Source organism: Nothobranchius furzeri, chromosome 2 (assembly GCF_043380555.1).
Source record: "Nothobranchius furzeri strain GRZ-AD chromosome 2, NfurGRZ-RIMD1, whole genome shotgun sequence".
NCBI classification, from domain to species: Eukaryota; Metazoa; Chordata; class Actinopteri; order Cyprinodontiformes; family Nothobranchiidae; genus Nothobranchius; species Nothobranchius furzeri.
The window spans coordinates 15,696,839-15,724,200 of record NC_091742.1 but is presented as its reverse complement, the minus strand read 5'-3'; the positions used below and the strand labels follow the sequence as shown (position 1 = coordinate 15,724,200).

Sequence of the window (27,362 nt, the reverse complement as noted above, 5' to 3'; positions counted from 1 at the left end):
GGGCGTTTTTTTGTTTTGTTTTTTTGTTTTTGCGGCGCTTGCTCTCATTCCCTTATTTAGTATTTTTAACCACCTGCTCGTTTTACGGAAACCTGGAGTATTACCCAAGTAACTTGTTTGCATTTGATTGTTTATTTATTTATTTTTGCCTTTTTAAAGAACATTATAGACGGACTTTAAGCGGAGCTGCATTCCACTTCTACTTTGCTGAACAGAGCCTCCTCTAAATGGAATGCAGCCCTCCCTGATCCCTGATGTGAGGAAAACCTTTATTTACACAACAAGTTTTAACGAGACAAGCATTTTTGTTTTAAATGAATAGTTTTTAATGTGTTTTTATTGCTGTTCATCAGATTTAAGTTTAAAACCCTTTCCTGCCTTTAAATTAGATTTATGACCAAAACGGTGATTACATGTCTGATTAAAGCAGCAATAATTAATATTAAGTCTGGTTTGTGTGACATCATGATAGAAAGCATAAATGTGTCATGAACCAAAATCAATAAAGTTTTATTCATACAGACGATTTCCTCTCAGATCAAACTAAACAATTTAAAATAATAAAATATGAAAACAAGTAAAGTTAAAACAACAGAAAAAGTGATTTTAAAGCCTGAACGGCACATTTTACATTTTAGATCTGCTAAACTCCATCACTGGTAATAGTTCATACTGGAGGTAAATGGTTAAAATGGTAAATGGTGTATTTGTATAGCGCCTTGTTAGGGTGCTACAGCCCCCCAAGGTGCTTCACAACACATTCACTCATTCACACACTGGTGGTGATGAGCTATGATGTAGCCACAGCTGCCCTGGGGCGCACGGACAGAGGCAAGGCTGCCGAGTGCTGGCGCCACCGGTCCCTCCGACCACCAGCAACAGCGAGGCGGGTTTAGTGTCTTGCCCAAGGGCACAACAGCAGAATTCTCTAGTGGGAACTGGGATGGAACCTGCAGCCTTCCGATTACTGGACAACCTCCTGAGCGACTCCTGATGAGGTGATTAATGATCTGATTTAAGTCTGATTAGAACATGTTCCCAAACCTGCAGGAAGTCAAACAAAAGAATTAAAACGCATGTAAAAAGGATTAAAACTGTTTTTTTTGCTGCAGTCAGACCCTCGATACTCAAACTCAGACAGCACCAGATAGTTTACCACGCCCAAAGCCTGTTCATCAGGGTCGCTGGTGGTTAGTAGTGTTAGGGTGAAAGGTTCCTCCAGTTTCTTCTTGGATTCTTCAGACCACTCGTCGTTGTGCTGCAGGATGATCTTTAAAGCTCTGATCCAGTTGACCTGACTGACCTCTGAGTAGCACAGACCTCAGGATCCTGAAGGTCTCTGACAACACGACTTCAGTTTGAACATGAGCTGAACTGATTGGGGGGGGGGGGGGGCTGACATGTTGGATTTTGCCCAGTCAAACTTTTTTAGAGCACCAGGTAGTGTCTTAAAGTCATCATCCGTGTGATAAATAATCATCTTGTTGTCACAAATAACAGCAGATTCCTTTAAGGCGCGCTTAAGATCGTTTATATAAACCGTGGAGAATAAGTCACAGAGGAAGCTTCCTGGAGGCACGCCGCGTTCCGTTTCTGTGCCCAAGAAGAAGCTGTTAATGAGATCAGCGGCTGGATCTGAGAAACCAAAAGATTTCAGTTTTTTAGCGAGCCGCTCGTGATGGACGGAGTCAAGGATGGAACTGAAATCTAAAAACACAACATGAACATGTCACGATACGAGGATGGTTAGGACCTAAAATGCAGGTACCCAGGATGACACGAGGCAGGAGATGATACAAGGAAAATCCTTTTATTTGTAGGATGAGTCCAAAATAAAAATAAATCCAAAAGAGCTGGAAGCCAAAAATCCAATATGACCAAAATCAAAACTAGAGACAAAAACACTAGAGACTAGAGAAGACTGGGATCCAAAATACTAGAGACAACAAAACACTAGAGACTAGAGAAGACTGACAGAATACCACAATGGACCAACACAATACAGACAAGACAGGGCTTATATACACTGGGGAGGAGCAATTAGGGAAACAGGCAGCAGGTGTGTGGAGTGAAGGCTGGAGGGAAAGCAGGTGAATACAATTCTCTAAATGGGAACAGAACCAGAGGAGGGCAGATAAACCTAAAATTATAAAACACAAAACTAAACCTAAAGCCTGAGGGAAGGACTCATACACAAACACACACATACATAGAGCTGGGGAATGACACACACACACCGAGCTGGGGACAAAAAGGCTGGAGCTACACATGGAGGGGCTGGGGATGACTGAATGAACACCGGACCTGAGGGGAATGATCTGAAGGGCTACAAACAGAAGACACATAAAAAAGACGCAGACAAAGGACACATGAGGGCGCTATGAGACACAAAAGGGGAATCTAGAGAGGGATGGAGAAAATCAGGAGACACATGAGGGAAGACGCAGACGCAGACCATGACAGAACAGTTCTCCTGGCTTCTAAAGCTCTGAGCCACTTTTGTTCTAGGTGATCAAGTTGATCCTGAGGTGGACCTAAAGGAATCAGCTTTTTGGCATTAATGTACTGTTTCATCTGCTGCAGAAGGAACACGTTAAATGTTAAACCTAAAACCAGGTGGACATCTGCATCTCTCTGGGTTTCTTTAACTCGGATGGAAACACTCCGGTTCTGATGCATCTGTTCAGAATGTGACAGAAGGGACCAGAGATGTTTTTAGCTGTAAATCTGAACAGTTGAGCGTCTACTGGGTTTATTCCTCCATCAAGGCACGTGGGGCCTCTTGAAAACAGTTCCCAAACTCTTCTATCATCAACAATCTGAAAATGAAACCAAGCTGGTTCCACTTCTGGGTTCTCAGAATCAGGCATGATACTAGGAGTTTGTTTTAAATACTTCAGGAGTTCGTCAGACGTGAAATTTCTTCCCTGCTTTACATTGATCACAGGACGAGTAAGAGTATATCTCCAACACTCTTGTTCAGCAGCTTGAAGCTGGGACTCCAGTGAGTCATAAATACTTTCCATCTTTAACGGAGCGTGCTCATTGGCTATCTGGTCAAAAGTCTGACTAAAGCTGGACAGAGCGTCACGAGGATCAGAGTTAGTGATCACATCAGTCCTGTTAGCGTTCCTCAGATTGCTGATGAAGTTTATTATTTCATACGACTCGAACCTGCAGCTTATTAATTCAGGAACCGTTTTCCTGACTCTGACTGTAATGAGATTATGATCACTATAATCTGTCCCAGATGATTCCAGGATTAAGCACCCGTCTTTAATGTCAGTATAAATGTGATCGATGCACTTAGTCACTCTGGTGGGATGCTCTACGATCTGTGTGAAACCGCATTCATCCAGCACAGCCTCTATCCTACTCTTCAATGGTGAAGTCATCTCGCCCGACGGTTGTGGCGACCAGTTCACGTTGAAGTCCCCCATCAGAAACACGTCTTTGCCTTCCTTTGAAGCCCGCTTCAAAGCAAGAATTGAAGGTGCTTCATTTTCTTGAGGATTTTACCCAAGTATTCCTTTTTACGGCTTGGTGGTCTGTAACAACATCCCAGTAAAAGCGGTCTGCTGCTGTCAGGCAGAAGCATCTGAACCCAAATCATCTCAACTCCAGGGGTCATCAGGTCAGGTCTTAGCTCGGTCCTGATGTGGTGCTGAACATGAAGAACTACTCCACCTCATCCCCCAATGGCTCTGTCCATCCTCCACATCCTGAAACCTCTCAGATGTAATTCAGTGTCTTTAACGGCGGCGCGGCACATAACTTGGTTTCACAAAGAGCCAAAACATGTAACTTATGTTCAGTTATGACGTGTTTGATTTTATCCGTTTTCCGTCTCCGACTGTTTATGTTCAAGAAACCGAGAGATAAACATGTTGGGTCAAATTCTGAAGTAACCATGGTTATGATGATGATGATGAGGAGGAGGAGGAGGAGGAGGAGGAGGAGGATTCCAGGAAGTTGCAAACTTTAAACACAAAAATAAACTCCGATCATTAAAACAAAGTGCATCTAAATCAGAGATTTGCTGCGGTGCAGATAAATCTGGAGACAGCTCGTTTCGTACGAAGAGCGTCTGTCAGGAAGAGAAATCACAAAATTAAAACATAATTAAAGACAAAAGAAAAATAACCAGTTTTGTTATGAAATGCAACAGATGTGTGTGTGTGTGTGTGTGTGTGTGTGTGTGTGTGTGTGTGTGTTTTTTAATTTTTTTTTTGTCTCAATATGTTTTTTGATGTTTCTGAACAGAAACGCAAGGAAGAAAACTTTTAGTTTTTAGTCTTTCCGAAGTGTGAAATGTGAATTTTCCACGTCTTTACAGCAGGGGTTCCCAAATTGGAGGTCGGGACCCTTGAGGGGGTCCCAACAATTTTGTCTTTGCTAAGGTGTGACAGCTGCCCTGCTATCACACTTCAAGTAAATAACTGTTAATGTTTCTTTTATTTTGAATAAAGGTGTTTGTTTCCATGGATTGACTGTTTGGGTGACTGTATGAAGTGCACACATTCAGTTACTCATCGGTTTTAGTCTGTAGGGGTTTGTATGATTAATATGTTTTCTTTGAGTTGCCAGTGGCCTTGGAGTTGGAGCAGCTGTAGCAGATCACTTGGCCTAATCAGCACCATTGGGTCATACCAACTCTCAAGGGAGAAGATTCCTGTGTTTATGTATTTAGTTATTCTCTTTTGTAAATAGTAGTTGAGCTTTGATAGTACTGTTTTCATTTGAAGTAACTCAAACAGAATGGACTGATTAGTATGAATTTGTTAGGGGTAGTTTATTTATGTTCTTTGTTTACTGATGTCTCCCCACCCTATTGTGATGGCAGTGGTCTGATCAGCCACTATTTAAGTTTATCCTGTTGTGTCTGTAGAGTTTTTTTTTTTTTTTGTACATGTCTGTAGTCAGGTCCTGAGTTTGGGTTACTTTGTTTCTACATCCATTGTCATGTAATGTTAAGTGCTGGTTGGAACCCTCTTTGGAGAAAAGAAAAAATAGTAATAAATGAAGACGTCAAGAAAATCATCCATGCTCTCCTGGCTGGTTCATGCAAGTCCCTGATGTAAGGTTAACAAGATTTCATTTGAAAAAATGACATCTATAAAATCTCAGTAACATACCCTACAGTATAATCAGAACTCCTTATGTAAGTTTTAACTGTATAAAGATAGTAAATGTCATCGTCGTCTTCCTCCGCTTATCTGGGTCCGGGTCGCGGGGGCAGCATCCCAACTAGGGAGCTCCAGACCATCCTCTCCCCGCCCACCTCCACCAGTTCCTCCGGCAGGACCCCAAGGCGTTCCCGGACCAGATTGGAGATGTAACCTCTCCAACGTGTCCTGGGTCGACCCGGGGGCCTCCTGCCATCACATTTAATTTGTGTAGGACTTGGGGGTCCTGGCTCATCTTGGACACGGGCAAGTGGGTCCTCAAAGAAAATATTTTGGAACCCCTTCTTTACATGTTCAACTCAATTCAGTTCAAGTTTATTTATAAAGTGCCAATCAGGACCAGAGTCGTCTCAAGGACCTTCACACAGTAAACATTCCAGTACAGGTCAGGTCATTAAGCCAATCAGTAAAATAGTTTCCTATATAAGGAACCCAGCAGGTTGCATCGAGTCACTGACTAGTGTCAGAGTCTTTACAGCAATTCTCATACTAAGCAAGCATGCAGCGACAGTGGAGAGGAAAACTCCCTTTTAACAGGAAGAAACCCCCAGATTTTCAGATGTAGTACTCCACAATTACAGCTCCACATGAAACATACATGCGTGTTAGTCGACTTAAAACAAATTGAACAACTAAATAATTTAAGAGTTTTAGTCAACAGACTAAAACTCAGTCACATTTTTTGTATAAATCAACAGGACCTATTTTTATGGATCACTCTCTTCAGTCTTCTGATGAGATTTCTTCTCTCTGGTTTCACTGGTTCATGGTGTCCATCTGATGTGGTCCGATGAGGCCCAGGCAGAGAACAAACATTGGTTCCTGCTTCTCGTGACTTTTTATCTCTTCTATTGTGTTGTTGTCAGCTGCTATCTGGACTCAGGTTTCCTGTCCTGTTCTGCATGAAGCTGGTCCCCTCCCTGGGCTGCCACCTTACCGTGGTGGAGGGGTTTGAGTGTCCCAATGATCCTAAGAGCTAAGTTGTCTGAGGCTTTATGCCTCTGGTAGGGTCTATCATGAGGTCCTGGATGAGTAATCAGACAAAGAGCAGCCCAAAGACCTCTTATGATGAACAAAACAAATAGAAACCACGTTCCCTCGCCCAGACGCGGGTCATCGGGGCACCAGGCCTGGAGGTGGGGCACATCGGCGAGCGTCCTGTGGCCGCGCATTCACCCATGGAGCCCGGACGGGCACAGCACAAAAAGGAGATGTGGGTCCTCCTTCCCATGGGCTCACCACTCGTGGGAAGTACCAAAGTGGTTGATAGCTTCAACTTAACCTCCTCAGTGCAGTGGGTGATGGTGGAGAGAGAGTTCCCACCAAGAGACGAGACCCTTATGGGTACTGGAAGGAGAAAAGTGGTGATTTCCAATTCATCTACTGGTTCAAAAGGTTTAGCTCACAGCCGGAGTCAGTGAGGGCCTGGAGGGAGAGAGAACCTTTGCAGCTTGCGAGTGTAGAAGGCATTGAACACCGGGCCGAGGAGCTATCAGAGAAACCGCCCACCAGTAGGCTCGGAGCTACTGGTGGGCTCTGCCTTTTAACAGAGACGTGTATTTGGTGACATAGTGACCTGGGGTTCCACAGTAGAGGCATAAACCAGACCTCAATCTGTGCCGTTTCTCCTCTGGGGTTAGGTGCATTATAATATCTATCTATCTATCTATCTATCTATCTATCTATCTATCTATCTATCTATCTATCTATCTATCTATCTATCTATCTATCTATCTATCTGTCTATCTATCTATCTATCTATCTATCTATCTATCTATCTATCTATCTATCTATCATCTATCTATCTATCTATCTATCTATCTATCTATCTATCTATCTATCTATCATCTATCTATCTATCTATCTATCTATCTATCTATCTATCTATCTATCTATCTATCTATCTATCTATCTATCTATCATCTATCTATCTATCTATCTATCTATCATCTATCTATCTATCTATCTATCTATCTATCTATCTATCTATCTATCTATCTATCTATCATCTATCTATCATCTATCTATCTATCTATCTATCTATCATCTATCATCTATCTATCTATCTATCTATCTATCTATCTATCTATCTATCTATCTATCTATCTATCTATCTATCATCTATCTATCTATCTATCTATCTATCTATCTATCTATCATCTATCTATCTATCTATCTATCTATCTATCATCTATCTATCTATCTATCTATCTATCTATCATCTATCTATCATCTATCTATCTATCTATCTATCTATCTATCTATCTATCTATCTATCTATCTATCTATCTATCTATCTATCATCTATCTATCTATCTATCTATCTATCTATCTATCTATCATCTATCTATCATCCATCTATCTATCTATCTATCTATCTATCTATCTATCTATCTATCTATCTATCTATCTATCTATCTATCTATCTATCTATCTATCTATCTATCTATCTATCTATCTATCTATCTATCTATCTATCATCTATCTATCTATCTATCTATCTATCTATCCATATATATATATATAATTTATGCACCGTTTACTCTCATTTATTCTGCGTTTACAGTTTCCTGTCCTACATTTCCCAGAATGCAGCTCGGAGTCTGCTGTGTTGCAGCTGCACTCAGGCTGAGTCGGAAATCTGATTGGCTGAAAGCAGCGAGGGACGTCTCTCCTCCTCTAGTTGGACCTTTGACCCCCTGAGTGTGATCGGCTGGTTCTGTGAGCTGGTCTGAGTCGGCTCATGGCAGGAACGCTTCTGAATCACACACATGCTGATAACATGCGTTCATACACACACACACACACACACACACTCGCACACACACACACACACACGCACATTATGGAAGCAAATTGTCACAAATACTGAATACTTGGATTGTTTGTTATTTTAGGATCGGTGAAACGTAAATGTGAGCTGGTGCGTGGACACAACTCAATCTTTCAGACGTTAAAATGCACGATAGCAGAAAACGTGGCTTCGCGTTTCGGTGGAAGACGAAGACACTTCAGCTTTCTGTGCGTTTATGGTTCAGGCCTCAAAAAGCCAAAAGAAAAAGAAACAATAAAAGCAGCACAGATGCAACAGGTCTGCTTTCTGCAGGCAGTGTTTTTGTCACTACTGGGCTTCCATACAGACTCAGAAACACACCCACTGTGGCAGCCATGGGACGGACTGAACAACATCTGGAGCAGCTGTGAGTTTGTGTTTACGCCCTGACAGGTAAGCTGCTGCTGTTGCCTCTCTCAGGTTGTCCATCGGCGTTCCTGCTGTGTCTGCAGCTGCACACGGGAATCCTGGGAACTTTCAGCCAGCTGTTAGTAAACATGACAACGAAGCAAAGCTGCAGCTGCTGGCTGACGGCTCCACAGCTGGAGCAGAAACAGGATGTAATCCTAGACGCCAGCGTCTTTAACCCCGTCTGTGTCTCGTCTGAGGAACGTTCTTCTGCCTGTGAAGCCTCAGCTGCTCCACTGAGAAGCTGAGAAGCTTCCCTTTTCTTCCGTGCATTCGTCAGCTGGAGCAGAAATGAGACTTTTAGCAAAGCTGATCTGGTTAATCTGTTGTTTTAGGACAGATGAGCACATTTTTACATTTTGCTGTTTTATTTTTTTAAACAGGCTGAGTTTGTGCTGCACAGAAAAAGAGGAACAGCTGCTGGAGGAACATGAAAACCCTTAAAAAGCAGCTGTTCCTCACCGGTGTTTTAAGTTTCTCCTCGGTTCTGGGAGGAACAGTTCTCCGTTTCTTCCCTTTATTGATCGGATGGCTGCAGAAGGAACTTTATCTGTGTCTGAATGTTTGTTTTTCCTTCTTTCGTGGTGACCAGCTGACCTGTAATCTAACGCCCTCCTGCAGCGGTGTTAGGTCAGCAGGACCCAAACTGTTTCTCTGGCTCTGTTTACTTTTACACATATCAGCCAAAACTGGTCATAGGTGTTCTGTTCAGATGAGTGCACATCTGCTCAGGTGGTTCCAGGTGACTAAGCAGCCATGTTCTTCTCCTCTCCCATCAGCCATGCTGTCTGTGGTCGCTCGTCCTCTTGGTCTCGGGGCCTCCTGTTGCCGGGGGAGCAGACGCGCCATAGCAACCGTCATCTCTGGCAACAAGGCGTCTAAGTAAGTGAGCAGGTCAGCCGTACCTCAGGAGGAGGAAGAGAAGTTTCTGGTATCTACGGTGGCTCTCTGAGGGTTCTTTACGTTCCACCCCAGTTTGATCCTGGATCTGTGTGCAGGTTGGTGAGAGAGAGGCTGAAGGAGGAGGTGGAGAAGATGAAGGTCCAGTTCTGCGGGTTCAGACCCAGTCTGGTGGTGTTACAGGTTATTCATTCACTTCACTTGATGCAGGAACTCTTAAAACAAACTTTAATGTGGATCAGCTCCAGTTTGATGAATTAATTTGTTTAACAGATTAAAAGTAAAGAGACTTGAGGGGCAGCTGCAGTCTGACACACTATAACAACCCCGAGTGATATTAGCCTGAGCATTAGAAACAGATCAGAGAAATAAAAATGTAAAAAGTTCCTTTTTAACCCTCTGATGCATGAATTATGAAATCTTCAACCATGATTTTTTTAAACAATTTTTTTCATCCATCTTTAGGTGTGAATGAAACAAATTTCATACTTACACATTTTTTGTAACATTTAATTTACACAGTTTATTACATGTCCACCTCAGTGGACAGCATGCGTTCTGAACATGAAATATGTTGGCTTGACTTACCAAAGTCCAAATGGAGGGGCTCAAATGTAATAAAGTCTTCAACAGCTGTGCTTGATAGCAAAAATAAATAAATAACAATTTTGAGTACCTGTCCACTGTAGTGACCATTATGCATCAAAGGGTTAAAAGGTATAATAAAATAATAAAGAAGAATTTTATTGAACTGAGGAGCTGTTTGCTACAGACTGAAACTGAAATATTCCCAGCGCAGCACCAGTGGTATTATGAAAGAGCTCGTTATCTCCAGAGACTGGAAAATGCAGACAGACCATCGTAGCAGCAAAACCGTTTTTATGTGTCCAACACATTCTCTGGCTTACCTCAGACACCACCATCAGAATGAATGCAGCTATTAGATCAGAGGTCAAACTAAAGGCCACCGATCAGGCCATGTTTTAATTGTTCATGCAGCTTCTCCTCAGAACTCCGACCAAACACCAAGACTTTTAAACGCCTGAAGATCCTCTGATCTGATCAGGAGACTCTGGCGCCTCCTGCTGGCCACAGCTACTGATTATAATAAGCTGAACCTTCACCTGCTGACAGGTAAACCAGCCTGAACCTGCTGTGTTTACTGCACCTGCTCCTTTTCCCAGGCCCAAACCGTCCAGAACCTGCAGAGGTTAAGCCTGGGTCTCCTCTGGAGGTCAGGTTAATCGTTAACCTGCTGTAGAAACTCTTCTTCTTGTCTGAAATTAGGCAGGCTAAATGCCCAGAAGGTGTATTGCTGCCACACACCAGCCAGCACAACCCACTGCACACAACAGGCAGGCGAACCATCCCACCACCCGCTTACACCGCAGTGAAAACACACAACCCCACATGGAAGCTCACCCCACACTCCCACCCCCACCACCAAGGGCGTCCCAAAATCCACAGCAGACTCAGAACCCAGAACCCCCAACACCCCACCAACACGTTGTCCCCCAAACCTCCTAAGGGGACACGACAGAAAAACCCAACAAGGCCCCCGCCACTGCTGTCACCTCACGAGCTACATCGGACAAGTTGGACGCTCCATTCTTCTCCCTCCACAAGGCCTTGACTAGAAACCTGCCCCCTCATAACGGGTTAGAGGTAGCAAAGCGCGCAACTCCTACCGCCCTGATTCGCATCACAAAGCCAGCCTCCTCCAGCCTCTGTTGCTTCAGCATCCCAGTCACCATCTGACCACGTTCCCTCTTTGCTGCCCCACCGACTGAACCGGCGCTCCAGCCCCACTCGTCCCCTTCCTCCCCATTGTCCGCAACAACCGAGGCTGCTCTGAAGCAAAGCCGGGACGCTGTCTCACCGGGCCTGTACGGGCCGTCGGCCAACCACCCGAACAACCCTCGAGGTCAGCCTAAACCCCAGCCTGCTGTAACGCTCCCTCTCCGCACGTCACTCAGACCAAGATATAAAAAATAGATCCAGACCAGCTACTACCGCTGCAGCTGCACCTTTAGCTTCATCTGCTGGTGACTTTGGTCTGCAGCAGCAGTCAGAACCACCTGAACCCAATCTGGTCCAACATCCTGCTCCTAACTATACCATACCACCTTTATTTGTATAGCACTTTAAAAACACAGCCATACGGCCGACCAAAGTGCTGAACAGTCACACAATAACAGAGATAAAAACATAGAACAGAGCAATAAAATACAGTTAACAGATAAGAAAAAAGCCAATAAAAACCTCACAATAGTTCAGATGAAAACCATTACAATGGATGATAAAATAAGAGTAGTAAAAACCAAACTAACAGCTAACTGTTAAAAGCAAGGGTAAAATAGTGTGTCATGATTTATAACACGCTTTTGGTACCTCGAGGAGCAACAGACTAGAGGACCTGAGTGTGCGACCGGGAGTATAAATCGCAAGAAGATCAGACAGGTACACGGGGGCAAGACCATGGGGGGATTTGAAGACAAAAAGCAATATTTTATATTGGACCCTGAAAGTGATGGGCAGCCAATGAAGGGATTTTAGAACCGGAGTAACTCACCTGACAGTGTTGAGTCAGTACCAGACCTGACCGGTCAGAGAAACCTCTCACACACACCTGACACACATCTGAGATCTAACACTAATAATTACTTCCTGTTTTCATTTAAATCTCCCGTCTCATGCATGCAAACCCAAGTTTACGTGCAGCTTTGCAGAAGATCCGATTACGTCATTAAAACCAGTAAACCAAATGATGCTGTGTGAGCCTCTCACACTAACACCTCACACACACCTGAACTCACCTCCTGTGACCCGCTCCCATCGCTCAGGTGTACAGTAAAACGTTTCAATGTGACTGGAGATGTTTCACTCTAACGGGACTAAAGCTGATTTTTGTAGAAAATGCAATAGTTAAAGGTTTTTCTCTAAAATAACAAGTGTATCCATCCGGTTTTAAAATATCCTTAACGAGCCAACTCGTTAGCGCTCCAGCAGCGTTCATGTCATGATCACATTTATGAAACTGACGTTTTGTTTTCAGGGGCTGTTTGGCAGCACTGATAAACTAAACGGGTGTGTGTGTGTGTACTGGTGATCAGGTGTGTGTGTTTCAGGTGGGAGACAGAGACGACTCCAACCTTTACATCAGCACCAAACTGAAGGCTGCAGCCGAGGTGAGAAACCTGACCGAGTAACAGAAACGTCTTCGTCTTCGTCTTCGTCTTCCTCCGCTTATCCGGGTCCGGGTCGCGGGGGCAGCATCCCAACTAGGGAGCTCCAGGCCGTCCTATCCCCGGCCTTGTCCACCAGCTCCTCCGGCAGGACCCCAAGGCGTTCCCGGACCAGATTGGAGATGTAACCTCTCCAATGTGTCCTGGGTCGACCCGGGGGCCTTCTGCCGGCAGGACATGCCCAAAACACCTCCCCGGGGAGGCGTCCAGGAGGAATCCTGACCAGATGCCCAAACCACCTCAACTGGCTCCTTTCGATCCGGAGGAGCAGCGGTTCTACTCCGAGTCCCTCCCGAATGTCCGAGCTTCTCACCCTATCTCTAAGGCTGAGCCCGGCCACCCTACGGAGGAAACTCATTTCGGCCGCTTGTATCCGCGATCTCGTTCTTTCGGTCATTACCCAAAGCTCATGACCATAGGTGAGGATTGGGACGTAGATCGACCGGTAAATCGAGAGCCTGGCTTTCTGGCTCAGCTCCCTCTTCCCCACGACAGATCGGCTCAGCGTCCGCATCACTGCAGACGCCGAACCAATCCGCCTGTCGATCTCCCGATCCCTCCTACCCTCACTCGTGAACAAGACCCCGAGATACTTAAACTCCTCCACTTGAGGTAGGACCTCTCCCCCGACCCGGAGGTGGCAAGCCACCCTTTTCCGGTCGAGAACCATGGTCTCAGATTTGGAGGTGCTGATCCTCATCCCAGCCGCTTCACATTCGGCCGCGAACCTACCCAGCAAGAGCTGAAGGTCAGAGCTGGATGAAGCTAGGAGGACCACATCATCCGCAAAAAGCAGAGACGAGATTCTCCTGCCACCAAACTCGACACACTCCACACCACGGCTGCGTCTAGAAATTCTGTCCATAAAAGTGATGAACAGAACTGGTGACAAAGGGCAGCCCTGGCGGAGTCCAACCCTCACTGGGAACAGGTCCGACTTACTACCGGCTATGCGGACCAAACTCACGCTCCTCTGGTAAAGGGACTGAATGGCCCTTAACAGAAAGCCACCCACCCCATACTCCTGGAGCGTCCCCCACAGGGTGCCCCTGGGGACACGGTCATAAGCCTTCTCCAAATCCACAAAGCACATGTGGATTGGTTGGGCAAACTCCCATGCCCCCTCCATCACCCTTGCAAGGGTATAGAGCTGGTCCACAGTTCCACGGCCAGGACGAAAACCACATTGCTCCTCCTCTATCTGAGATTCAACTATCGATCGGACCCTCCTCTCCAGTACCTTGGAGTAGACCTTTCCAGGGAGGCTGAGGAGTGTGATCCCCCTATAGTTGGAACTCTCCCTCAGGTCACCCTTCTTAAAGATGGGGACCACCACCCCGGTCTGCCACTCCCTAGGAACTGCCCCCGATGACCACGCAATGTTGTAGAGACGTGTCAACCATGACAGCCCTACAACATCCATAGCCTTGAGAAACCCAGGACGAACCTCATCCGCCCCCGGGGCTCCGCTGCTGTGTAATTGTTTGACTACCTCAGCAACTTCTGCCCCCGAGATCGGACAGTCCATCCCCAGGCCTCCCAGCTCTGGTTCCTCCTCGGAATGCGCATTGGTGGGATTGAGGAGCTCCTCAAAGTATTCCTTCCACCGTCCGACTATAGCCTCAGTTGACGTCAGCAGCTCCCCATCCCCACTGTAAACAGTGTGAGCGAGTTGCTGCCTTCCTCTCCTGAGGCGCCGGACAGTTTGCCAGAACCTCTTTGGAGCCGATCGATAGTCTTTCTCCATGGCCTCACCAAACTCCTCCCACGCCCGAGATTTTGCCTCGGCAACTGCCACTGCTGCACCCCGCTTGGCTATCTGGTACCTGTCTGCTGCCTCCGGAGACCCACAGACCAGCCACGCCCTGTAGGCCTCCTTCTTCAGCCTGACGGCTCCCCGAACCTCTGGTGTCCACCAGCGGGTACGGGGGTTGCCACCACGACTGGCACCGGCCACCTTACGACCACAGCTAGCAACAGCCGCCTCGACAATCGCAGAGTGGAACAAGGCCCACTCGGACTCAATGTCCCCCACTGCTCTCGGGACGTGGTCAAAGCTCTGCCGGAGGTGGGAGTTGAAGACCGTCTTGACAGGTTCTTCTGCCAGGCGTTCCCAGCAGACCCTCACTATGCGTTTGGGTCTGCCAGGTCTACGCGGCATGTTCCCTTGCCATCTGATCCAACTCACCACCAGGTGGTGATCAGTTGACAGCTCCGCCCCTCTCTTCACTCGGGTGTCCAAAACATACGGCAGCAGGTCAGATGATACGACTACAAAATCTATCATCGACCTGTGACCTAGGCTGCCCTGGTACCAAGTGTACCGGTGGGCATCCTTATGTTCGAACATGGTGTTCGTTATGGCCAAACTGCGGCTTGCACAGAAGTCCAATAACAAAACACCGCTCGAGTTCTGATTAGGTGGGCCGTTCCTCCCAATCACACCCCTCCAGGTCAAGCTGTCATTGCCCACGTGAGCATTGAAGTCCCCCAGCAGGACAATGGAGTCCCCTGATGGAGCACTATCTAGCACTCGTCCCAGGGACTCCAAAAAGGGTGGGTACTCTGAACTGATATTTGGCCCATAAGCACAAACAACAGTCAGGACCCGTTCCCCGACCCGAAGGCGCAAGGAAGCTACCCTCTTGTCCCCCGGGGTAAACCCCAACACACAGGCAGAGAGTCTCGGGGCTAACAAAAAGCCAACCCCAGCCCTCCGCCTCTCACCCGGAGCAACTCCAGCAAAGTAGAGTGTCCAACCCCTCTCCAGGTCTCGGGTTCCAGAGCCAATGCAATGTGTCGAGGTGAGTCCGACTATATCTAGCCGGTACCGCTCAACCTCTGCCACAAGCTCCGGCTCCTTCCCCGCCAGCGAGGTGACGTTCCATGTCCCAAAAACTAGTTTTCTTGTCCGGGGATTGGACCGCCAAGGCTCCCGCCTTGGTCTGCCACCCGATTCGCATTGCACCGGACCCTTCATGTTCCTCCTGTGGGTGGTGGGTCCACAGTTGGACGAGCCCATGTAACCGGTTCGGGCTGGGCCCGGCCGGGCCCCATGGGCGAAAGCCCGGCCACCAGGCGCTCGCTCACGGGCCCCAACCCCAGGCCTGGCTCCAGGGTGGGACCCCGGTAACCCTCCGGGCCGGGTACTCCGACTCTTCGTTTTAACCGCCATGAAAGATCCTTCGAACCGTTCTTTGTCTCACCCTTCACCTAAGACCAATTTGTCATGGGAGACCCTACCAGGGGCACTAAGTGCCCCAGACAACATAGCTCCTAGGATCATTAGGGCACTCAAACTCCTCCACCACGATAAGGTGACGGTTCAAGGAGGAGTAACAGAAACGTACGGAGTGATAATAAGAGCAGGAAGTTTGTTATTAAAACTGTAAAAACTAAAGACACAGATCTGTCAGTACTCAAAGGTTTAAGTGAAATCAGCTGATTTAAACATCAAAATGGGACAAAGACAACCTAAAATCAGGAGAAGAGCTTTAAATAATGATTCTATGGAAGCCCAGAAAGGCAAAAAAAGATGATGACTAAATAGATGTAGTTTTTCTTCACTTTAAGACTTTAACGTTGATGATAGAAAAACCGAAAGTGAAACTGAATAAACAGTAGAAACACATTTAGTGATGTTTTTATTTTATTTACGTTTAAAGGGTTCAGGTTCAACATAAAAGAAAACGACATAAAAACTGTTTTTAATTCAAATAAAGTTTTTAGTGTTTTTTTCTGTTCAGGTTTTACTTTGTATCTGGTTCACTTTCAGAAACTTTTGTCTTGTTTGTGTTTTGCTTTTTGCCCTGCTGGGTTTCCGTACAAGCCAGACATGAGCCGATAAGACAGTAACTGTTCTCTAAAAATCCCTAAAGGAGATAAATCGTGTCCTCTGTTGCTTCGGTGATGTTCTTCAGATTGGGATCGATGCCAAACACGTGAGACTACCAAACTCGGCAACGCAGGACGAGGTGGGACACTAACTCTCCTCTCGTCTCTGACCAACCAACAGGAAACATGAACTTCCTGTTTCCTGTCGTCCTGCAGGTTCTGCACAGCATCATGTCTGTCAACGAGAACCAGACCGTCCACGGTCTGATCGTCCAGCTACCTCTGGACACCGTCAACCACATCAACTCGGAGCTCGTCACCAACGCTGTGTCCCCGGAGAAGGACGTGGACGGGTTGGTGGTCTGATCACATGATTCACCCCCACACCCAGATATCCAGCCTCAAGGGTGTGTGTGTGTGTGTGTGTGTGTGTGTGTGTGTGTGTGTGAGTGTGTGTGTGTGTGCGTGTGTGTGTGTGTGTGTGTGTGTGTGTGTGTGTGTGTGTGTGTGTGTGTGTGTGTGTGTGTGTGTGTGTGTGTGTGTGTGTGTGTGTGTGTGTGTTTGTGTGTGTGTGTGCAGTCTGAGTTGCATTAATGCAGGAAAGCTGTCTCGCGGTGACCTGAATGACTGTTTCATCCCCTGCACCCCCAACGGCTGCTTGGAGCTCATCAGACAGACAGGTGATGCACCTGAAATACCTGGACTCATCCTGCTGGGTGGTTGTGATGTCATCTATGAACTTCCTGTTTCTGTGCAGGTGTGTCTGTTGCTGGGAAACACGCCGTCGTCATCGGTCGCAGTAAAATTGTCGGAGCTCCGATGCACGACCTTCTGCTGTGGAACCACGCCACTGTCACCACCTGTCACTCAAAGACACCTGACCTACCTGAGCAGGTAAACAGAACCACACCTGGGTTCCCTGAAGCAGCAATCAGTCTGGACTGTGGTTACATCATATCTGTAAGCCCTGTGCATATCCTGTTTATGATGATGCGTTTCCTGTCCAGGTGGGTCGGGCGGACATCCTGGTGGTGGGGGCGGGCAGAGCGGAGATGGTGAGAGGGGGGTGGGTGAAGGAGGGCGCCGTCGTCATCGACTGTGGGATCAATTATGTTCCAGGTTCAGCTGATCAATATGTCTATCAGTCGTTAGATAAACGGTACACGTGTGACCTCTGACCTTTTCCAGATGAAACAAGGGCGAGCGGGAAACGGGTGGTTGGAGATGTTCACTACGCCTCAGCCAATCAGAGAGCAGGATTCATCACACCAGTGCCTGGTGGGGTGGGGCCAATGACAGTGGCCATGTTGATGGAGGTTGTTTATTTTTTTATTTGTAACTATTTATCAGCGAGTCATCTGAACCCTAAACCCTCCTGTGATGTCAGATGATGACCGATGGGTGGAGATAAAACGCTCCTGGTTGTGTTTAATGTTTCAGAACACGGTGCAGAGCGCTCAGCGGTTCCTCCTGAGGAGCCAGTCTCACGGGTGAAGCAGGTAAACATCAACAGCTTAATCGGGAAGGTCTTTTATTTATAAGACAGAGAAAATAAGCTCCAATGGAAAAGACAGATCTGTCTGAGACACAAACTCTTTTAGATCATCGTCACAAACGTGAGGCCACCTAATTCTGGCCTTAAAGCCTCCAGAAGGAGCATCAGGGTTAGTACCTTCATACCTTCATATAAATGTCTACTGCCCCCTAGAGGATGACTGCTATTAAACGTTCAGAATTACATGTATACTAGCTTTAAATACAATATTTCTGTTAACTGTAAAAGTTTCAGACTCTAAGGGGTTAATAAAAACTTAAATGACAGATTTATTTATTTTTTTACTTGGAAAGTAAAGCTGGGAAATGAATTTCCTATGTGTTCATTTACAGCTCAGTGGCCTAGTGGTAGCGTGTCCGCCCTGGGAGGGGGCATGGGGTTCGGGTCAGATGCTCAGCTTTAAGAGGCTGGGGTGGGGGGTTGACCACCAGATCCCGAGCGCGACCTCCGCTCCCCTCCGTGGGGATGGGTCACATGTTGAGATGAATTTAATTTTAATTTAGGACAATTATAGTAAATAAAAAAACTATAAAACTAGTTTAAAGTGTGAGGTACTAACATTTAAAGGTATTAGTCATTTTAGACTCATCTGATCTTCAGCAGCTGGTCGAGGATCCTGCCTGTGCCACTCCCATAACTGGGCTCGTTTTACCTTTTGGACGGCGTTTCTGATCTGTCTGTAGATCATGTTTGTATTTCTGAGCATTTTCCAATCACGTCTAATAGCCTAAACTCTGTTGCACCTTTAAAGTCAGGCGCTAAAGCACCGTCTCTGATACGTGGCTAAATGACAACACTCGAGCTCTCAGACGTAGGAACGTGGAACGTAGGTGGAAAGAGGACAAGCTACAAATTTCCATCCAGTCGCTGAAAGACTCCCTGGCAGCCTTCCAAAAACCCACCAGATCAGCTAGAAATTACTGTTTAGCCAATCTCACTGAGATGCAACACAAGCTTTTCAGTGCTGATGTTTCACTAAAGGAGCCCACTCCCTCCACTACAACTGCAGCTCCGTGCCCTCAGGCTTCCCGCCGGACTCTCTCCCCCCAATGCTGGGGTCATCCCTGCAGTGGCTCCCTTCATTCTGAACATCTTAAATGGCAGGTTTTCCTCTGGAACGCTCCCAGGAGCTTTAAGAAGGCGTATTGAAAAAACCTGGCCTGGATCACAATGAATGCAAATTTCCATCCATATACTCTCTGTCCAAGCTTAAAGATAAAGCAGTTCATGCTCCGCTCTCACATCATCTGTTGGAACATTCCCTAACCAACCATTTTCAGTCTGCTTTCAGGACAAAATAGCGCTGAGTCTGAGTCAGCCCATGTTCGTGTGTTGAATGACGTCCTGACAGCAACTGACGCCGGCTCCTTTATTCTGTTGCTACTGCTAGACCACTCAGCTGCCTTTTGATGCAGCTGACCACAACATTTAGCTAACCAGGCTGGGATCTGTGGTCAGTCACAGGGACCACGCTACACTGGTTCCTCTCCTACACATCTGGTAGAAGTTTCTGCAGCCACATAGGCGACTGCTCTTCTCCTTTTGTGCCGCTCCCTGGGGAGTGCCCCAGGGTTCCATTCTAGGTCCACTCCTTTTGTCCATATATATTCTCCACTGGGAAACATCATTGCTGAGCATGGCTTCAGTGTCACATCTATCCTGATGACTGTCAGGTTTATTTGGCTTTAAATCAGTCAAGGTCCATTAATCAGCTTCTAGGACGTCTCAGAAATTAAAACCTGGCTAGCTTCAAATGTCCTAAAGCTCTGTAAAAATAAGACAGAGGCTGTTGTAGAGTTAGAATACGAATGTAATTTGGGTGCTTTTTAAGCTCAATATGCTACACTACATTTGGCCAATAAGATGTGAATTTCTATATAAATATGGAAATCCAGTCTAATTGGTCTTTGAATGTTTAACCAGAAGATTTAGAATTCTTTGTTTATTCAGGGATCGTAAGACACTTCATATTAATCCAGACAGAGTCAAGTTTATAAAAAGAAATTTATTTTCTAAACAATTAAAAACATGACAACTAGAAACACTTTATGTGATGAATGAATCTAAGTGGATGGAATTTGAGGTGTGATGATGTGTGAATGTGATGTTATCAGAACCTTCGTATCTGGAGAAACTGAGTTCTGAGTGGGAGTGAATTTGGTTTGCATTAACCTAGAAAGTTGACTTCTAATAACGGCATCAGACGTAATCCGTCGAGTTTAGCTACCCTTATCGGAGACTCTCTTTTGGATCCGAGATGTCGGGGAGTCCGTGGACCCCACGGTACTGAAGTTCGTAGAGAAACTACAGTACGGAGTCGTCTCCAGGTCACGACAAACAGGTGGAGTGGACTTGTTTTGCATCTACGGCAGGACTCTTGGGGAGTCGGAGCTGCATCAGCTTTGTTCTGAAGGAACCGTTTGAGCTATCAGCTGTAGCGTGCAACAAGTTTTGACAGCTTGTCAAAGATGCGCGGGAGAAGAGGCTTCCAGTCAGAGTTAGGCTCAACTGAATCACTCAGGAGATGATGCTTTTTTAATAATGGCCATATTTTGGTTTACTGACGAATCAGAATTTGACCTGTAATGGGGTTTTGCCAACAAACTCAGATACACATCTCCCTCAGATATGAAGATGCTGATTTTGTGGATAAGAAAATGTCTATGTGCAGTGACGTTAACTTTAACTTGCGTCATGGAGATATGGTGGGTGTGTCTTGTCCAGTCAGTGCGCTGATTAAATATATGGGTCATACATTTCATTTCCTCCTTATTAATCTTTCAATGTAATAATAATATTCGTTTCAATTTAAGTAAATTAAACACAGATTAATCAAAACATTTCATTTAACCATATTGTCCATTTCATTATATGATTTAATTATGAAAGTTCATCCGTCTTGTTCTGTGAAGCAAAGCAGTCTTAGATAAGAGAAAGCTGGAGAGAGACCTTGGTCAAGCAACAGTATCTTTCTTGCAGATTTAAGGCACCAGTTAAGACTTACGTCTCCATATGAGCAGATACTGAAGAGGTCAGACTGTAGGTGTAAAACTGACCATCTCTGGACGCTACACCATTCTCTTCAAACCGACCCTAACCTGTAATCCCTGTGTGACCAGCTTTAGGGTTACATCCTGTTTCTTCCAGCTTCGTCACCTTTCCCGACTGAAGCTCATTCTTAAGAGGCCTCATTTAGGATCTGTTGTTCCTGCATTCAGCACCTCCAGACTGGACCACTCCAACTGGTTTTTATGTTTTATGTAATTAATAAATGTCTTTTGTTTGTTTGTTTTTTTGTTTTTTTGTTTGTTTGTTTGTTTGTTTGCAGGACGTCCGTGATCCGTAACTCCACACAAACACCTTCAGGTTTCCAACAACACTTCCTGTTTCGGAGGCTGATCCAAGTCGCTGCTGTTTTATTAACTCAAAGTTTTGCGAAACCCAAGGAAAACTCAGATAAATGTGATTTTTTAAACTGAATAACGAGTTCTGATCAACAACTGTACCGTAAATAAAACACCCAACAGTTAAGCTTCAGACTTTCACTGATTTCAGACGTTATTTAACACCTGAATGAGCTGAACAAACTCAATTATGCTACTTAGATGATGACATCCAGCAAACAGCCCCTCCCTCCTGAAGAGCTGGTGACCTTATTTTTAGTTTTCTCTTTGATGTTTACACTGGATGTGAAATGATGATTAATCCAACGCCTTCTGGACTCTCGCTGATGCATCCTGAGCTCCACGGGGATGATTGACAGCTGTCAGAGCCAATCAGGCATTGATTAATCAGCCTGACGAGTGGGTGTGTCCGTCTGTGTGGCAGCAGCTGATCATTCTGCAGATCTGTCGACGTCATTTCATCTGACCTGCATTTCTTCTTCGTTTGCTTCATGTGACGTGTCGTGAGTCCGATTCCCGTTTTGCTGCTGCTTTCTGAGTCTGACGGGATTAAAACACTCATCTGCTGCTTATTAACTCAGACAGAATTAATGTTTTTAGCGTTATTTCCTCAGATTAATTTATAATAATTAACAAGAGAAAAAGTTAGAAGTAAATGCATCAAATGAGATGATTGTTTTTTAGATTTATAAACAAAAAAAACTGAACTAAACTAATTAAAATGTTAGAAATTCAACATGTTTGGGTTTAATGAAGGAGACTCATTAGCATGTCTAACTAAACACGATAAACGAATAATTTGCTTTAATAATTATTCATTTATTTATTAGCTTTCTGAGTTATTATACAACTATTTAATCAAATAAGAATTATTTAAATTCCTGCTCTAAGCCTGGAGATTAAGCCCCTCCCCCAAGGAGGTGGCTATCCAATCAGACAGCATGATTGGGATTTAGTTTTGTGTTCCTTTAAGATAACTGTGTAACTTATAATATTCAGACAGTTGCTGAGCCGTCCTGCAGGGACACCGTCCTCCATGTCTCCTTCGTCTCTGCTCTAAAACTCTTCTGCTGCTGAAGAATCATCTGAAGCATGAAGGACCATGGTGGACGCCGCTGGTCCAAACAGATGTTTCCAAACATCTCCTCAGAGGGAAGGAAACAGCTGATGAGATGTTTCTCCTGTCATCACGTGTCTCAGCAACAGATGAGAGCGAGTCGGAGGTGGATGCTGGACTTTGGAACCGGCTCGGTTCTGCTGAGAATTGGGTCAACAGAATGGTTTAAAATAGAAGCGGAGCAGCTGGAGGAAGAGGAGGAGGCTTCAGCGCATCTGTCAGATGAACGTTCATTCTGCTCATCTGGAATCGTAATCGTTTATTTAAATCAAAAACACAAACTTTTCGGATAAAAACAGAAATTCTGTTTTTATAAAAGACTAAAAATGTTAAACAGCAGTTAAAGAATAATTATCTGTTTCACGACTTCAGAGCAGAACGGCTTCTAACGGGAGGGTCCATCCTCCTAAAGGGTAAACAAATAGAACTTATTCACGATTAGGTAAAGATCTTTAAGCTTTGGTGCTCTTTTAGTTCTGTGGGATTCTGGTCCTGACGGGTTCGGGTTGGGTCGGTTCCACTCTGGGGCTCGTTAGGGTTTAGGCCTCACCCTAACCCGTAGAAAATGTCTGATTTAGTATAAAAAATCCCAAACTTCTCTGTTTTATGTCAAACATCCCAACAGCTGATTGGAGGAGACGGTCCCATGTTGTCCTCTGAGGTTCTGAGCTGTTCTTTGGACTCTTGCTGGTTCTGAACGTCCTCTGATGTCTCTCACCTGCAGCCGGACGCTGCGTCTCTCTGCTGCTCTCTGGTTACCTGGTCCACGGCGGCGGCCATGGCGGTCCGGACCAGTGAGCGGGCCATCTGGACCAGCTGCTGCTCGCTGTGGTGGAAACCAAGCAGAAAGAAGAGATGGTTCTCTGAGGAGGAGAAGACCCCCCAGCATGTGTCCTCCTCCATCTCTTCCGGGGGACAGACCTCGATCTGGATGGATGGTCCGTTGGTGGATGGGTGAGATGGTCGGGAGGCTTGAGGAGTCTTCTCCTCAGTTGGAAGTGGAGCATGAAGGTCCACTGTGACCTCAGAGCTACAGAAGACTTTGTCCTCCTCTGAGGACACCACCTGCACCAGAACCTGGGTAATGTCAGCGGGTTGGATCATCTCTGATTCATGTCCAGCGTGTGGCAAGTCCTCTTCTGGAGTATCTGTGGGTGGTTGTGGACCTTGTGAAGCTAGGTCCTCCATCAGCTGATCTTTCATCTCAGTTGGGACTGTTGTGGCCTCCAGAGTCCCATCTGTCCCATCTGTCTCCTTCTTCTGCTGCTCAATGAGCTCAGACGCAAACCGGTCCTCCTCCACCTTGGTGGCCTCCATGGCCTTCATCGGAACAGACTGTCTCTTTCCTCCTCGGATGAAGAACTTCTGCAGCTTCTTCTGGAGACTCCGTGGAGTATTCCTGTCTCTACTCTTACTGGGAATCTGCTGATCAGTTGAGGAAGTCCTAAATCTTCTGAATATCCTCCTCATATGGAACTTTTCTTCCTTGAAGACCACCTCTCCTCCTTTGTCCCCTCTCAGTGGCACCTGCTCTGGTGGCTTATCTAAACCTTTCCTGGCTTCCTTCTTCCTGACCCAAAGAGCTGCTGAGAAGAACCTTCTCCACCACCTGTCACTCCTCTTTTGACCACCTCCCACTGGGTTGTGGTGAGTCTCCAGATCTTTGCTCTCTTCTGCAGCATCTGAACACCTGGCTGATGTTTCTCCACTGATCTCCATCCCTTTTGGGTCTGGTCGGTCCTCCCCTGAGCTCCTGGTTCTGGTTCTTCCCAGCAGCAGCCTGGGTGGACCTGTCAGTTTCCTCCTCAGACCCCCTCCCTCCACTCCCTCCTCCGTCATCACACTCTGTCTCCTTGGAGAAGCTGAGCGTTCTCCAGCTCGCTCCAGGCGTTTCACCTCTGGATCACGTCAGCAGCTGAGGAGAAACACCTGCAGACACAGAACCAGCCGCTGATTCACGAGAAACCCAAACAGGAACACGTTCCGATCAAACTCAGATGTCTGGAGGTTGGAATTGTGGGGAAAAGGAAAAAGGAGCTTGTTTCACCTAAAGGATCAGAAGTTCTGAGTTTATCTGTAGCTGGACCTTCAGAAGAAGATTAAACTGATCCGATGAGAGAAGTAAAACCGTTCATTCTGACAAAATCCTTTTACACCTCCAATAACGAAGCTTTCAGTTGATATAAACAAAACAGCTGATCACAGATCAGTGCTCTATCCTCATCAGCTGCTGACAAAAAGTTCCCCACAGTCAGATGATGTGATGTCATCAGACAGACGTGATGATGTCATCAGATAGGTAAATGGCTCAGAGAAAAATAGGAGAGAAGGTCTCACCTGGCTCCGTCCAGCTGATCTGATGTGTTCCCTCCGAGACGCCGAGGCTCTTCTCTCCTCTGCTGCTGCGCCGCCCCAGTTTCCATGGCAACCACTGTGATTGGCGCATTGTTTCTCAGAAATTGTTTTTTCAATAAGGTAGGTTTGTGTGCGTGTGTGTGTGTGTGTGGGGGGGGGGGGGGGGGGGTTATCCCTCCAGGGGAGAAGAAGAAGATTTTATTCTAATAAGTTTCTGTCAGACGAGAACACAATGTTTATTTGGGTGTGTGACAGGACAACACACACACACATGCACACACACGTACACTTGCGTGCACACACTTGCATGTACGCACACACACACACTTGCACACGCACGCACGCACACACACACACACACATAGGCACACGCATGCTCACACACACACACACACACACACACACATAGGCACACTCAAGCACGCACACGAGCACACACACATGCAAAAACAAAAAAACCAAAAAGCAGACGTGAAAAAGTCAAATGAAGAAAATTCAAACATGAGAGCGAGAGAAAGCCCCGATAGGAACTCAGATTTCATCTGAAAGCAGACGTGAGAGCTTAGCTTGCAGGTGTCTAAAGAACAGCTTTAAATCTGATCTGCAGTCAGTTTCACAGAAAGCCACAACTTCAGGAAGCAGAACAGCAAAAACCTAGAAACGACCTGAGAGCTCTCTACGGGTCACCGACTCGGTTCCTGCTCCTTCAGCTGAAGCACACCTGCTTACAGGTGAGGAAGTTTCACGTGTTTTAAACTTTCAGCTGGTTTAAAAACTTAATAAACTTAATAATAAACTTAATAATAATACATTTTATTTAACAGCGTCTTTCAGGACACCCAAGGACACTTTACAACAGCAGGGAAAAATAACAAAACAAGATAAACAGAAATATGTAAAAACATTAAGATGCTAAAATTAAAATCTATGTGTTTAAATCTATGTGGTATAAGTAGAAGCCTGCGTGGAGAGGTGCGTTTAGAGTTTTGATTTAAAAAGTGAGAGAGAGAAAGTGGTGCGTAGATCAGGGGGAAGAGAATTCCAGAGGTGGGGAGCAGAGCGGCTGAATGCTCTACTCCCCATGGTGACAAGGCGAGCGGGGGGAACTTGGAGTTGAGGAGCTGAAGAGGAACGAAGAGCGGACAGGAGTGGTGATGTGAATGAGATGGGATATGGAGGATGGAGCCAGGTTATGGAGAGCTTTGAATGCGATGAGCAGAATTTTGAAGCTGATTCTTTGTTTAATGGGCAGCCAACGAAGTTGTTGCGGGATGGGGGTGATGGGGTGAGATGAGATGAAGTGATGACACGTGCTGCAGCACTCCTGCTGATAATCTGGTTCATTTGACAGATTATATTTGAACTTCAATCACAGGTTTTCCTGAAGAAAGATGATTTCTCTGCAGTTTTCACATCAACTTTCTGTTTTCATAAAATCAGACAGAAAACCTGTGATTGTTTATGTAAACTGATCAGGGATCAGTTACTGATCTTGGTTTTTAATCTCGTCTAATTTGAAAGGTGTGAAGAAGAGGAGCAGCTTTAGTTTCTATAGCGATGGAGAATAAAAATACCTCGTCTGTCCCTAAGCAACAGCGCCGCGACCAACCAGAACCTCCCACAGGTGAGGGTAGGATTCTGCTTCGGTCCGGACCCAACAGCATTCTGGGAAATGTAGTAGAACATGTAGAACCACAGATGAAATCAGCTGATCTGAGTCCACCTGCCGGGACAGGTGAGCTCTCATGGTTGATCTTTTTGAGGATAAATTAGATTTTATGCAAAAAAATAAATAAATAAAAATAACAACTTTTTTAAATCTTGAAAGTTAAGAAATATATACAAAGAAAAGAAAAATGTTATTTTAATAACGTAAACTTTACATTTAAACATATTTCACTGGGTTTCCCTTAAAAGGTTTCATTCAGATTAGAATAATCTGTGAAGATTAAAATCGTCTCTTCAGATTGTTTTCTGACTCTTCTCTGGGATTTCCTGGTTTCAGGCTGTGTTTGGGCTCTTTTACATTCTCTCAGGGCGGTTTCTGCACTGATGGAGGTTCGGGTCACATCTGGTTTTACATTTACTGATCATCAGAGCAGGATTCAGGCTCTAAGATGAAACTCTTCTGTTTAGTTAGATAAATAAATAATCTGTTTTTGTTTCAGGGACAAAATGAAATCAGAGCTTCTGAAGCTGAGTGTTGAATGGTTTCATGTTTGTTGGTTTAGTTCTGCAGCTCGAGGACAAGTGGCATTTAAATGTCAGATCTTTGTCTTCATGGACTCTAAACTCATCGGGATCTTCAGACAAACCTGGGCTGATGACTCATTTTCTATCTAAAACCAGATGTTTAAACCTTTTAAGATTATCATTATTATATGGTAACATGGCTTACCATACTCTGAGTGCTTGGAGTTCTTTTTTCTGATATTGACAAAAACAGGTGATGCTAAATCAGCTGCTAGGAATCTCTTTACGTGAAAATCTTTTACATTTATTCATTTTTAAAGTCCCATTAGTCA

General features: G+C 45.6%; 1 protein-coding gene across 10 annotated transcripts; it reads left to right on the top strand.

Moving 5' to 3' along the window:
• The first annotated feature begins 7,970 nt into the window (after positions 1-7,970).
• Positions 7,971-21,492, top strand: mthfd1a (methylenetetrahydrofolate dehydrogenase (NADP+ dependent) 1a, methenyltetrahydrofolate cyclohydrolase, formyltetrahydrofolate synthetase). 10 transcript variants are annotated; one of them, XR_011519247.1, is made up of 12 exons: positions 7,971-8,412; positions 9,207-9,309; positions 9,426-9,510; positions 12,441-12,515; positions 16,451-16,546; positions 16,623-16,759; positions 16,986-17,086; positions 17,164-17,300; positions 17,414-17,461; positions 17,595-17,722; positions 17,847-17,905; positions 21,290-21,492. XR_011519247.1 is itself a non-coding variant. In XM_070548825.1 (12 exons), the coding sequence occupies exons 2-11, from the start codon at positions 9,209-9,211 to the stop codon at positions 17,898-17,900; spliced, it is 1,026 nt and encodes a 341-aa protein (XP_070404926.1). In that variant the 5' UTR covers positions 7,972-8,412; positions 9,207-9,208; the 3' UTR covers positions 17,901-17,905; positions 21,290-21,492. The 10 variants fall into 10 exon arrangements, 8 of the variants coding, with proteins under 8 accessions (XP_070404930.1, XP_070404926.1, XP_070404931.1 ...); XM_070548825.1 differs by having other exon boundaries at positions 7,972-8,412; positions 17,414-17,525; XM_070548826.1 differs by having other exon boundaries at positions 7,976-8,412; positions 12,456-12,515; positions 17,414-17,525.
• Positions 21,493-27,362: the final 5,870 nt, after the last annotated feature.

Bases quoted from the DNA above. Each gene is read 5' to 3' on its own strand.
- mthfd1a (XM_070548825.1), top strand. From the start codon at position 9,209: ATGCTGTCTGTGGTCGCTCGTCCTCTTGGTCTCGGGGCCTCCTGTTGC. The intron at 12,516-16,450 runs GTGAGAAACCTG...AAATCCCTAAAG, and splicing joins AACTGAAGGCTGCAGCCGAG to GAGATAAATCGTGTCCTCTG. The intron at 17,526-17,594 runs GTTCAGCTGATC...GACCTTTTCCAG, and splicing joins TGGGATCAATTATGTTCCAG to ATGAAACAAGGGCGAGCGGG.